This window comes from Suncus etruscus, chromosome 16, assembly GCF_024139225.1.
Source record: "Suncus etruscus isolate mSunEtr1 chromosome 16, mSunEtr1.pri.cur, whole genome shotgun sequence".
NCBI classification, from domain to species: domain Eukaryota; kingdom Metazoa; phylum Chordata; class Mammalia; order Eulipotyphla; family Soricidae; genus Suncus; species Suncus etruscus.
Genome location: NC_064863.1, coordinates 21,602,882 through 21,617,521, shown reverse-complemented (window position 1 = coordinate 21,617,521; position 14,640 = coordinate 21,602,882). Strand labels below are relative to the sequence as shown.

At 44.3% G+C, this 14,640-nt stretch overlaps 1 protein-coding gene across 1 annotated transcript in view; it reads left to right on the top strand.

Annotated features, from left to right (window-relative positions):
- SEL1L3 (SEL1L family member 3) overlaps positions 1-8,527 on the top strand; it is a 126,467-nt gene extending 117,940 nt beyond the window's left edge. The window contains 1 exon segment of the mRNA XM_049790005.1: positions 8,277-8,527. Coding sequence (XP_049645962.1) covers positions 8,277-8,413 — 137 coding nt within the window. The 3' untranslated portion in view covers positions 8,414-8,527.
- Positions 8,528-14,640: the final 6,113 nt, after the last annotated feature.

The window sequence follows — 14,640 nt, the reverse complement described above, 5'->3', positions numbered from 1 at the left end:
AACAGTCCACGTAGGAAGAGTTGGTACGGAGGGCCACACAGCATGAGTCAGCAGGGGTATTGGTTGTCTTTTCCTTCCAGGGACGAGGGTGTGGGTTTGACGTGGATTTCCTTGGCTTTGGGTGCTGGGTACCTGGTTCGTTTGCGGTAGGATGTCACGTCTTGATGCCTATTAGATTAAGAACTGAGCGGAGTGAAGAGGTTTAATAAGGTGGCAAATCTGGATGGGAATTGAGGGGTGAAGGGATAGTCGAATTCCTAGAAGGGAAAGGGGCAAGTATTTGGAACAGGGGCAGAAAGGAAAAAAGGAGGAGGGCCCCGGGAGATGATAGCACAGCCGGCGTTTGCCTTGCAAGCAGCCGACCAGGACCAAAGGTGGGTTGGTTCGAATCCCGGTGTCCCATATGGTCCCCCGTGCCTGCAGGAGCTATTTTCTGAGCAGACAGCCAGGAGTAACCCCTGAGCACCGCTGGGTGGGGCCCAAAAACCAAAAAAAAAAAAAAAGAAAGAAAGGAAAAAAGGAGAAAATAAGATTAAATAGAAAAAGAAAAGAAAAAGAAGAAGAAGTAGTAGTAGTGAGAAGAGAGGAGAGAAGAGCACGGGCATGTTATTTTGCTTGAATATGTTCGATGAGTAGGCCCCATAGTATAAGTCTGTAGGTCACAGTTGCTGCTTTGGTGGTCTGGCTGGTCACATGCTTCAGGTCCTAAAAGAAGGTATAACCTAGAGATAAAGGGTATGTTAGAGAGTTTTATCAAGACAATTTTGTAATGCAACCTGGGTATGGTGTCTCGTGTGGCTTAGCTCTGAGATGCCATCTTAGGTTATCCATCCTTTAAATCCAAGAACACCTGTGAACAGAAAAGCTGAGAGGTTACTTTAAATATAGTAAGCTTAAGGCATTAACACCTATTATTTTGAAATACTTCCGTTGGAGTCACTGATTTTCCGTGGTATTCTTTACCTGTAATCTTGTATAAGATCCCTAAGAAATTATTATGGGCCTTTGTAGTAACAGGCTGATTACATACCTGTTCTCCTCTATGCTGCTGTTCTCTGCTGTTCGCTGGTTTCTTTATGGTATAATGTGTGGTCGAGAAAATTTATGCTGTTCCTCTTTCATGTGTTTTGGGCACTTCTACCCAGTATGTGTGATGTTACAGTGTTTGGAATTTCATCCTGTTAAGTCCTGTTATTTGATCTTTGAATATTAGTTGTATATGTGGTATAGTTTCTAGGTACTTCAGAATAGTGCTATCATTCTGTGTTTATCTTTCATCTTCTGGCTTACTTTGTTTAACATAATATGTTCTAGGTCCATCCACGTTGCTGCAAAGTCTGTGATTAAATCATTTCTGACTGCCATGTAGTATTCCATTGTGTATAGATACCACATCTTAATGATCCACTCATCTGTTGTTGGGCATCCGAGGTTGGTTTCAAGGCTTGGCTATTATACTGAGTGCTGCGATAAATAGTGGGGTGCACACATATTTTGGGATGAATGTCCTTCCAACTTGGGGTAGATACCTAGAGAGCAATTGCCTGGGTCAAATGGCAGCTCGATTCTAAGCTTCCTTGAGCACTATCCAGACTCTTCTCTATAGGGGTTGGATCATATGGAATGCTGGGTATTGAACACAGGTCCATCCAGGTCTTTGCCCTACCACTGTTATTACTCCCGCCCTTAAGTTTCCAATTTTTATAAAAAAAATAAATAAAAAAATGAAAAACCAGAAACAGAAGTGTTCCTACACAAGCTGTGGTGAGAGAACCACTTGGCCATCAGCTACCCAAGGTGTAGAGTTTACAGCTCAGCAGAGGTTAGCGAGCAAGAAAATATGTCCTGCTGGGCATTTTATCTGCAATTAGACCCTGCTGGCACCAGGGGAAGCCTGAGGTTAATAACAGAAGCTTTGGCTTACCTGGTACATACAGACCCAATTGCAAGCAGCTAACGGGCTTCTCTCGGTGCTTGGACACTGAAACATAAAACTCTTTTATAAATGCATCTAAACCAAGATGTCAAACAAGAGTATCAATCAAAACGGGCAAACAAAAACACATTGTATGTCCCTTTTATATCCTCTAAGAGTCTCTGATTTGGCATCTGGCTCACATTCTATTTGGCAGGTCTATCTTTCTTGAGGCAGAGATCATGGGGTCTGGGGTAGTTAACGGATCACACATGGGTAGTCAACAGGTCACACAGTCACCGGTTCTTTGTTTGTTATTATTTTAGTTTGCTATTTGTTTTGTGGGCCACACCTGATGATGCTCAGGGCTTACTCCTGACTCCGCATTCAAGGATCATTCTTGGTGTTGCTGGGAAAACCACATTGGATGCCAGGGAACCAACCCAGATCAGCTGCATGCAAGACTAAAAGCCCTACCTACTGTGTTATTGCTTTGGCTTTATAGTTATTATTAGTCTGACAGTAAAACATGCATTGTCCTGGACCTTCTCATGATCTCCCAAATTCATCAGCTTTGCAGCTTCTAGGTCTTCTCAGATCTATCCTCTCTGCCAAGCTGGGCACCAGGAGCCTTTCCTCTCCCTGGCTAGGCTACTTGTACACAACCCAGTTGGCAAAAGCCACTTTCCCAGCCTCTTAAAAGCTCCTTTCCTTGCCTCATTGCCTCTCTACAGCAGCCTCCCTCTCTCCGTCCTGATGGGGACGCCAAGCATAATTGCCTTAATAGACTCCAACTTTTGGAAAAAGAAGCAAAACTAAACAACAACAAAAAAAAATCCCAAGGCAGTCTGTCTTAAATACTCTCTACTTCTGCCAGCCATAGACCTCTTGAGTTCTGCAGATCTGCATTAAGAAGGGTCAGGCAGAAGAGAGAAAGGGAAGAAAATCCTGTCTCTCTGGTACTTGGTCAGCTGGTGCCCAAAGAGAATCCAGGTGGAGCCAGGCATGAGAGCTTAGAGCCATCAGCATAGAAGGTGGCCAGGTACTCCCTCCACCCCCATATCAGCCTGCTCAGAACATTCTTCCCTATAGCCACCACATCACTCCCACACCTCTGCTCATCCTCATGGCCTTTAAAAAGAGCAGATAATGCAAACAAGATGAATTCACCCCTTCCCTGCTTGCTCCTAGTACATGCATTTTGAGTTAATAAATAAGGTTTCTACTGAGATTACAGGGAAAATGTCATAAAGCGGTGCTTGTATGTGTGTGTGAAACCAAAACCCATTTTAAAATCAGAATTCTTTATTTCTCCCTTTCTCTTTCCCTTCCCAGGATCAGGGATCACTCCTTGCTCTGAGTATAGAGGTCACTCCTGGCAGTTCTGGGAGACCATATGGGGTGCCAGGGTCAGCCTCGTGCAAGGTGAACTTCTTAACCCCTGTGCTATTTCTTCAGCTCCAAGAAAGTTAGCCCAGGAGATTTTTACTACTCTGCTGTTTCATTGTTCTGCTGTATGGCCGTGCCACCCAGACCCCCAAATTCTGCCCTTTTTTCTCCCCTGGGGGAGCACCTGGCTCTATCCTGGGAGTCTGGATATGGGAGTTGAAATAGCCAAAGGAGGAGCTCAATAAGGATGGGGCAAGATTTTGAACCCCTCTGTAGGGTCATGCCCACTCTTGCTCTCTTGCTCTCCCTGCTCCAGGACTTGATTGCTGGATAGTTCTGTGGGCTCCTCTTAGGTTCTCAGGGGTCCAAGGCCTCATAGACAGTTTCCTGGGCTCTGTCTGTGCTCAAAGGGCTGAAGCTCATGTTTAGCACGCAGGAAGCCTGGATTCCAACCCATACATGATATGGTCCCTCCAGGAATGACTTCACCCCAACAGTAATGCTAGAATAACCCTTGAGCACTGCTGGGTATGGCCCCAAAACTGAAGTGGAGAGGGCAGGAAATGTAGAAACCTCCTTCCACGGAGAGCCTGCAAACTGTGAGCGGTGCTTAGTTAGTGGGGGGCAGTCTGCCAATCCCTGGTTTCCTCTACCCGCTCCTGATCCTTCTCACTAATGGACTGAAAATGGTCCCCTGAGCAGCACATAATCCAAAAATCGCTTCTCTTGGGCTCCAAGACTGCGCTCTGTAATTTTCTCTAAACACCGCACTTACTTTCCCCAGTTACCTTGATGCTAGTCCAATAATCAAATTAGCACATACTTGAGGTGGACAAGAGACAAAGAGGCCACTTTCCAACTCTTGATGGCAGTGTGGGGAGCTTGTCTGGTGATTGCAAATCTCCCCATCTAAAGGAGGGAAGGGTTCTTATATTCAGGTGGATGTTGGCTAAGTCAGGGTCCGAAACACCCCATCATTTATTATGCTGTTTCCAGTTTTAAATGGAAGCAATGCTGATTTCTCGTTTTCTACACATCTGAATCAGAAAACTGATTGCTGATTTATCTTGTTACCATGGTGATCTAAACACTTCCTCCCCCTGAGCTCAAAAGGAAAAATTGATTCATTAACATCCGCAAAGACCATCAGGAAAATCTATATTAGGACTCGAATGGGCTTTGGGACCATATCTGAGTTGAGTTAAGCCCCCTTTGCTCCAGATGAGAAAACTGAGATGCACCTGCCTAGAAGAAAACGAACCAGAGCTGGAATAAGCCGCTCAAGATTTGCCCCAAAGTGACTGATTTGAGGGATCTAGTGAGCCAAGACCTGACCGTATTTTTTGGCTCCAGCAATGCAGACTTTGGCCCCAGCACCGAGTCCCCTAGAGATGGAGTAACTGCTAAGACAATGATTTAACATAAAAATGTGCCAGGGGCTTGAGAAAGCACAACAGGCCAGGTACATGGCCTATCCACATGCGACCCCTAGTATCACACATGTCCCGTGAGCATGCCAGAAGTGATTCCTCAGTACAGAGCCAGGATTAAGCCCTAGACACTTCCAAGTGTGGGCCAGAAAACAAGAAAGAAATGTTTGCATTATTTAAAAAACACCTGACCCACACCTACCTCCTTTCCATGCCCCTACCTGGCGTCTTGCTCTTTCAGAACAGCCTCTATCTAGATCCTTTGGTTTTATCTCTCAGTGTTGCGAAGAAGGCCCCAAATAATTTTCATTTCCATGTCACATCACCCAGAGACTCTGAATTCTTTTTCTTTTCTCTTTTTCTCTTTCTTTTCTTCTCTTCCTTCCTTCCCTCCCTCCTTCCCTCCCTCCCTTCCCTCCTTCCTTTCTGCCTCTCTCCCTCCTTCCTCCCTCCTTCCCTTCCTTCTTTCCTTCCTTTCTTCCTTCCTTCCTTCCTTCCTTCCTTCCTTCCTTCCTTCCCTTCCTTCCTTCCTTCCTTCCTTCCTTCCTTCCTTCCTCACTCCTTCCTTCCTTCCTTCCTCACTCCTTCCCTCCCCTCCCTCCCTCCTCCTCCCTCACCCTCCCCTCCCTCCCTCCCTCCCTCCCTTCCTCCCTTCCTACCCTCCCTCCCTTCCTTCTTCCCCCCCCCCTTTTTCTTTAGGGAGCCACACCCAGTAGTGCTCAGGGGCTAGTACTTCCAGTTTGGTGCCTGATGCGTGGGTTCTCTCTGGTGGTGCTCTGGAGGCCATGCAGCACCGACCATGAAAGCTGAGCCTGTTATCTATGACAAATCTTACGCTGCAACCCACTGGGCTTTCTCTCTGGCCCCTCCTCCTTGAATTTCTTTTATTTATTTAATTAATCACTTTATTTAAGTAAGGTTGTACATATACAGTTGTTTTATTTCCCGCAGAGACAAAGTTATTCGTGTTGAGTTTCAATCGTGCAATGTAAAACATTCATCAGTGCGCATTTCCTACCACCAATGTCCCCAGTTTCCCTTCCAGCCTCTCCTCCCCCCTGCTTGCCTATAGGGCATCCAGCCTGTTATTTGTTCTCTCTTTCTCAACACACTTTTTTACTCTTTTACCCACTGTAGTTTGCAGTATTGTTACTGAAAATATATCATGTATATCACTTTATCTCCTTTCAGCACCCAGTTTTTGTCCAGAGTGATCATTCCCCTTTATCATTATCACAGCGGTCCCTTCTCCATCCTAAATGCACTCTCCTGCTATTTTTGGGAAACTTCCTACCATGGACTGGTCCTCCTGGCCCTATCTCTCTTGTCTCCGGAGTTACCATAGTTTGTTAATATCCTACAAATGAGTGTGATCATTCAATGTCTATCTCTCTCTGACTCATTTCACTCAACCTATTACTCTCCATACCCATCCATGTATTAGCAAATTTCCTTAATGTGGCCCCTTGGCATGAGCCCTGGGACTTGGAGTAGTGATCTGGAAATCATTTTCTTGCATGTGTTGGCACCAAAAGTTTGTATATTTCTGGGGGGCAACATTTAAAAGTAGTCCCACCTGCTGAAAATTCTGTAAGAGTCCAGGTTTGACGAGCTGAATCAAGATCCCAGCTGGCAAGCAGCCCAGCAATGGCTGGCACAAACTGAGCATGGTGCTCACCCTAAATCATGGATCCTTGCACCCTTCTACCCCGAATGCCAATGAAGAAACTAAAGACATTCGGTAACTCGCCCATGTTATTTCCGGGGTAAATGGCAGAGCTGCATGACTCCTGGAGCTTTCTGGCATCCACTGTTGGGGCTGAATAGAATGTCATTCTGGAAATGAGTGAAGCACCTCTCATGATGAGAGGCAAGTCTGGAGCCAGAGGGGTTGTAGCTAGCATTTGATAAGTACCCATCTTAATCTGATCTAAAGGCATTGATGTTCTTTGACATCTCAAAAAGTTTTAGAGACTTGTCACACACACAAACACACACACACACACACACACACACACACACACCCTTTGTTTAGGGTCAAACCTGGTTGTGCTCAGAATTTATTCTTGATTCTGGTTAGGGGTCCCTCCTGCTATTGCTCAAGGGACCAATTGTGGTGCCAAAATAGAATTGGGGTCATCTACTGGCAAGACAGTTGCCCTACCCTCTGTATTATCTCTCCAACCCCCCATTATTTTGGGAGGGAAAGGGCCACACCTGTTGGTACTCAGAGATTACTCCTGGCTCTGTATTCAGGAATTACTCCTGGTGGTGCTCAGAGCCATGTGGAATGCTGGTGATTGAATCCAAGTAGCCACAAGCAAAGCAAACACCCTACCTACTGCCATATTATAATTCTGGCTCCAAACCCTTATTTTTTTTTAAGTGACAGAAGAAGAGTGAGTAAGTTACTTTTCAATGTTATGTAGCTGATAGAAAACACAGCAGACACCAGGATCAACAGACTTACAAAGCAGGACACCTCAGCATTGGTTCACAGAATGGGCCTTGCTCTGGACATTTGTCCGATGCATTATTGGGTGCACTATATTTGCTAACAAAATGCCAGAAACTCCAGTCTTCTGACTGTGACATAGAATTCTTTCCTGAGGCCAGATGACCCAGAAGTAGGGCGTTTGCCTTGTACACCGCTGACCTAGGAGGGACCATGGTTCGATCCCATGGCATCCCATATAGTCCCCCAAGCCAGGAGCAATTTCTGAGCTCAGAGCAAGGAGTAACCCCTGAGAGTCACCGTGTGTGGCCCAAAAACAAAACAACAATAAAAAAAAATTCTCTCCTGACATTGCCATTCAGAGCCCCTCAAAGGTGAGGTTCCTCCCCATTAACCACTGATAGATGGGATCAGAGAGACAGTCAAGGGACTAGAGGAGTTTACCTTGAAAACGGCTGACTCCAATCTGATCTTTACATCTCCCTGACACCACAAGATTGATCCCTGAGCATAAAGTCAAGAATAAGTTCTAATCATTACCTGGTGTGATCCAAACACAAAAAAAGGGAGGGATGGAGGGGAGGGGAATGTGGAACGAAAGTCTCCAAACCTTATAGGAGTACATGAGTTTAGATCAGGTAGTGGTGGATACTGGGAAGAAAGGAAAAATTTTTTACTGGAAGTTGCAGTGTCTTTGATGTCCAGAGACTCAAGACATCAGAATAGTGCATATCCACGCCTGTCCTTTCCTGCCTGCACTTTCCAGCAGAGACACTCAAACCCAGGAAACCAGGAAACTTACTCATGCTGTGCCCCATGACTGTAGGGGCCTTGCTGCTGATTGGGAAGGGCCAGGTATGGTGCTTGTTTTGTTTTGTTATTTTGGGGCCAACATCCGGTAGCACTCAGGTGTTACTCCTGGCTCTGCACTCAGAAATCACTATGGTGCTTAGGAGATCACATGGAATGCTGGGATCGAACCCAGGTGGTTTGCGTGCAAGGCAAATGCCCTCCCCACTGCCGCTTTAGCCCCAGCACACTGTGTCCTTGAACACAATCCATAACTGTCCTGCTTGTGTATCCACAGCCAGCGTGTCTCGGATGCAGACCCAGGCCCCACCAGAAGCCCCTGCTGCCTCAGCCAGTCTAGCTGGGTTTTCAGCTGCAGAATCGTCTGTGCAAGACCAGCCACCAGTCAGCAGTAACCCTGAGCCACGTGGATGAATTGTGCACACCATATCTCTCCAGCTAAGCAAGAATCCTTCTGCAGATGGTGTTGGAAAGTGGGGGCCCAGGGCACTCGAACCATAAACACCCTCAAATGTCTTGTCAACTGGATGCGAATTTTGCACTTGGTGTCTTTTATTTTATTTTTTGGTGTGTGCGTGTGTGTTTTGCTATGTTTTGTTTGAATCAAATAACTGGGAAGTACCCAGAGCTGACAGTGGGTTTACAAAGATTCTGAGCAAGTACTAGGAACTTTATGACCTTGGGTGCCTATCAGGGAAGATTTTCTGGGCATGGCAGTTGCCCATTTTTGAAGACTGTGCTACACAGGAGTTTGCCCTGCAGTGTATCCGAGTCTTGACGCTAGGATCAATTTTCAGAATCTTCCCTCCTGTTCATAGCTTTGATTAAAGAATGGTAAATTGTGACCCCTTCCACAAATCCCCTGCCATTTTGGGTATGCCTGTGTGCCTCTGGCCTGCTCCAGCAAGTCTGAGGATGGATTTCTCATGACTGCCAAGACCCAACCATTCAGCAGCACCTCGAGCTAAAAGCCCCAAGTGTCGGCAAGGTGCAGGCTTTGTAAATTGGTTTCTGTGCTTCTCCCCAGTTTTCTCCTCCAGTTAGTAATGCTTCTGGATCATTCGAGGACATTGTGGGATTCCCATTTACTTTTCCATCACAACCCATAAAGAGGACATTTAGAAAAACCACTTAGGAATTTCCTGTATAGCCTCCTTCATGAGTTTGCCGACTCATGGAGATGGGCAGCTGTGGAGGATGCAGGAAACAAGCCTGTTAGCTCATAGTCTCATCCTCACCCCTGCTGCCTGCCTGAGTCTGTGCACGAGTGTGTGTGTGTGTGTGTGTGTGTGTATGTGTCCCCAAGTGTGTGTATATGTGTGCGAGTGTGCAGGTGTGAGTGTGCTTGAGCACCAGAGGAAGCTCAGAGTGTCTGTACACTGTATGCTGCTACGGTAGTAGACAAATCAGTAATGCAATATTGTGGGTCCAGACTACTCTTTGCACTACTTTATTTACAGTAGGAAATAAAAATTATTTTTATACCATTGACTCTGGGAGAATGGCTCTTTTATTTGTTTCATGGTGATTTGGACCATCATTGCAGGAGAGGTAAAGTCCTTGCACTCTCCTTGAAGACCAGAAGGAAAGCATAGAGGATAGGACATTTGCCTTGCACACAGCTGACCCAGGTTTGATCCCCAGTATCCCATAGTACCTGAGTCCAACAGAAGTAACTCCTGAGCATTGCTGGGTGTGCCTCGTACACCCCCCCCAAAATAGTGCTCTCCATGTGAGGGATTATTTCTGGAAACCCCTTAATGATGGTGGATCTAAGGATAGTGGATAGGAGACAGCACCGTCCCAGAACTTTGCAGGAGTTGCCGAGGAAATAGTCCCTGACTTTGTTTTCCTGCTCCGGACCCATTATTGCTTCTGTCTGAAAAGCCTCCTGTTATGGCCCACCTTCCTGACTGTCCAAAGTCAGACTCTGAAACTTGACCTATACCATCACATTCCAATTCAAGTTCTCTGATTTTCATGATTTGAAACCTTGGGAAAGTGATTTACTCTCTTGGGAACTTGGTTGAATGGTTTGTAAAACCCTAAAATCCTACTGCTGGTCTGAAGGAGATGATATATGGCCTGAATGAGATGATGGACATACACTCCCTCCCATTCCACCCAAACTCAAAACAGGACAGGAGAGTGAGTACAGCAAGTAGGGCTGCAATGTTGGATCACTGCCAAGTATGGGTTCAAAATAAAAGACAAATAGGCCAGAGAGATTGTATATGGTACACCTGGGTTTGGTCCCCTGATGCCCTCCAGCAGTGATCTGGGAGCATAGACTGAGGCATAAGCCCTGAGCAAAGTCCAGTGTGACCCATAAGGTAGGGGCCCAACAAGATTTCTTTTTTGTCCTCATATTCAGTTTCTTTGACTCCACCTGTGTTCATGTGGACAACAGGAAATCATCAGTTCTCACCCATGGGCATGTAGTGAGAGAACAAAGAAAATCCATAGTAGGGCTGAAGCAATAGAATAGGTAGGAAGGTAGGTCACCTTCCTTGCATGCAGCCAACCTGCGTTTGATTCCTGGCACCCTATATGGACACCCAAGATTTCTAGAAGTGGTTCTTGAGTACAGAGCCAGAAGTAAACCCTGAGGACTGCTGGGCTAACCCCACAATAACAAACAAAAAGAAATGAAGAAGGGCCCGGAGAGGTAGCTCAGAGGTGTTTGCCTTGCAAGCAGCCGATCCAGGACCTAAGGTGGTTGATTCGAATCCCGGTGTCCCATATGGTCCCCCGTGCCTGCCAGGAGCTATTTCTGAGCTCAGGAGTAACCCCTGAGCAACACTGGGTGTGACCCAAAAACCAAAAAAAAAAAAAAAAAGAAAAGAAAAAAAGAAACGAAGAACAGCCACTGAGAGAAAGAACTATGCTATAGTCCTTGAAATGCAGGTCACAACAGACTATTAAACATCTACAATAGATCAGGAGAGCCACAGAGGACTTGGAGATAACGAACCAGAAAGAAACCAGAATGGAACAAAGATGATGAACACAGACAAGGCCCAGTGTGAGGACACGACATAGAATATTAGCATCCAAAACCATCTTCTTAAAGTTGATAAATACATGACAATAATTCCATACGCATCCTGAGTTTTGTATAAAATATTTTACACAACACTGAAGATTTATCCACAAATGGATACATCTAATTCCAAGGTGACACAAACCAGACCTCCTCAGGTCCCCCCTCCCTCTACTCACCTTGGGTTCTAAGATTAGCTCCCTCAAGACTGATGGCCGGGGCCAGAGAGATAGCATGGAGGTAAGGCATTTGCCTTTCATGCAGAAGGACGGTGGTTTGAATCCCGGTATCCCATATAGTCCTCTGAGCCTGCCAGGAGAGATTTCTGAGCGTAGAGCCAGGAGTAACCCCTGAGAGCTGCCAAAACAAAAGCAAAAACAAAACAAACAAACAAAAAAAACTTGCATTAAAGAACAAAGTTCAGATGTAGCTAAAGAAAGTTTGAAAAAACAATAGAGAGATTCCAAAAATGAGGTAGAAAGGGAACAGCAAACAAATTGTTAAAGTCATCAGAACCGAAGATGTTACTATAGAACTTAGCTTCTATGAGGGCCTTTGGGACAATGGTGGAGGAAAATGGGCTCTCTGGTGTTGGGTGTGGTGTTAGAACACATAATAAGTATCGATAATATTGTAAACCCAAGAATATCAATAGAAATGACTAATAAAAAGAAGAAAGTTTAAAGAAAAGAAGAGTCAAAAAAACTAACTGACTGGATTTGTTATCTGGCAAAGTCACAGCAGGGAGGTCCTAAGGGAAAGAATGAGGAATCCAGAGCAAATCAGAATGAGAGAGGAATTTGTTCTATGTAAAATTTAATCACAGATAATGCTAAACCAAGTAGGATTTAGTAGAGTTAGAAAATGACTAATCATGTGGAAAAAGATTAAAACAACAATAGCAACAAAAATGTTATACCCCTCATATAAAAATATTTATTCCAAACTGGAGTGATAACATAGGGGGTTAGGCACTTGCTGTACACGAGACCAACCTAAATTCAATCCTCAACACCTCATAAGGTTCTTTAAGCATAGGCAAGAGTGATATCTGTATGAAGACAGAGTCAGTAGTAGCCATTGAGCACTACCAGGAGGGGCTCAAATCTCCCATCCAAAGAAGAGCAGTGCTTGGCACACAAGGCTAAGGTACTGTGCAATGAGGACTAGATTAACTGGATTCTAGGTACCTGGGTTCAAATATATATATATGTATATATACATATATATATAAACAAAAGGAAAAAAAGGTGTGTATGTGTGTGGCATAGTTTATATATACACACTTTTTTCATTTTGTTTATATATATACATATATATGTATACATATATATGTATATATATATATGTATATATAAATATGCCACACACATACACACCTTTTTTTCCTTTTGTTTTCTTTTTTAAAATTTCTTATCTTTTAAATAGGGACTCCCGCCTTTTTCATAGAAACTTGGGACATGAATTACTTTGTTTCACCTTATATTTCTGCATTTTTCTATAAAACTAAGAAGAAAGAGCCCGGAGAGATAGCACAGCGGCGTTTGTCTTGCAAGCAGCCGATCCAGGACCAAAGGTGGTTGGTTCGAATCCCGGTGTCCCATATGGTCCCCCGTGCCTGCCAGGAGCTATTTCTGAGCAGACAGCCAGGAGTAACCACTGAGCACCACCAGGTGTGCCCCCCCCCAAAAAAAAAAAACTAAGAAGAAAGAAAGAAAAAAAGAAAGGCTGGGACCAGGGCCAAGTGGACTCAGATGCAATAGTGGAGAAAAAATAAGGACAGAACTAAATATCCAAGCCAAAGTCAAGGACAATAGGATCAGAGACCTAAACTTTAACAATCTAAACTTAAATGGGTCTGTTATACAGGCGGGCCTCTGGAGCAGCAGGTGGAAGTATAGGATGCACTCTGGAATCATTGGTGAAGGAAGGTCAACACTGGTAGTGGGAATGGCCCTGACTCAATGTATATCTGAAATTCAACTCTAAAGGACTCTGTAGATCACAATGGTTTCAATAAGTAAATAAATGAATGAAATAAAAAAAAGTGGTTGGGAAGGTGGTTTGAAGAGCTGAATCACATGTTTTGCATACTAGAGACCTAGATTTGATTCTTGGCATCATAAAAACCCCTGATCACCACTGAGAGCAAACCCAAAGTACAGAGCTGGGGATAGAAGTAGCCCACAAGTACTGCTAGGTATGATCCAGAAAGCAAAAGAAAAAAAAAAAGTAAAGAGGGGCCCAGAGAGATAGCACAGCAGCGTTTGCCTTGCAAGCAGCCAATCCAGGACCAAAGGTGGTTGGTTCGAATCCCTGTGTCCCATATGGTCCCCCGTGCCTGCCAGGAGCTATTTCTTTTTTTTTTTTTTTTTTTTTTTTTTTTTTTTTTACCACAAAGACTGACTTCATCATAAGTGCCAGGAGCTATTTCTGAGCAGCCAGCCAGGAGTCACCCTTGAGCACCGCCAGGTGTGGCCCAAGAACCAAAAAAAAAAAAAAAAGTAAAGAAAAAATGCAAAAGAAGATTGCCAACTTTGAGTTGGCAGAATCTGTTGGATGGGGTCACCCACTGAGTCTCTCTGAAGACAAATCTATGATGCATGCCATGTTTGTTTTTTGTTTTTGTTTTTTGTCTTTATGGTGACATTAGGCTAAGGTAAAGAGCCTCGAGCCTTGGCTTTCCTTTAATGAATCTATGAAGAAGGGCATTTTGCAAAAATCTCTAGAGCCAGAAAGTCTCGAATATTCTAACCACAAACAGAGAAAGTAGATGCTACAGATGAGCAGAGAACCAGACACTGGTGGGAAAGGTCAGTCCTGAGTTACTCACCTGGAGTTATAGTCAGAAAAAAATGAGAAAGAAGCATTTATAAATATGTAATGCTGTCTAAGAGCAGCATAAACTCTTGGAGAAAGGTACAAATGTGGAAAGTTGAGTGGCATTATTAATATCAGAACCAGCAGACTTCAAGACAAGGGAGATAATGAGAGACAAAAAGGGAAATTTCATTCTGATGAAAGGGTTGGAGGAATAGATGAGAAAAATACATGTTCCCCGTAATAGAGTATCAAAAATAGATGAAGCAAAGACTGAAAGGCAGAAAGAGAAATAGACACATTTACTCTGAAATTGTAGATAGTAACACAATTCTTCAGAAATAGGACTACGATAAGTCTGTAAGTCAATAGGGGTTCGGAATGACACTTCATCTCCTAATTTAAGTAATGTTTATGAAATATTATACCCTAAATTTCAATGTACACATTCTTTTATGTTCTTGTTTGTTGAGGGTGTGTTCTTGCTCAGGGGATCAGGGGGTCCTGGGGATTGCATTCAGGGCTCTCACATGCAATGTACTCTAGCATTTGAGCTACCTTCAATAGCTCCACAATTTTCTTTTGAAAGGACATAAAATATTCACCAAGAACTGTATCCTGAACCATAAAAAATGCCTCAACAAGATTTGAAAGATAGGAACTAGAGATCATACAGCAAGCAGGTAAGGTGCTTGCCCTGCACATGGCTGACCCAGATTTTATCTCCAGCACCCCATATGGTCTCCTGAGCCCATAAGGAATGATCCCTGTGAATAGA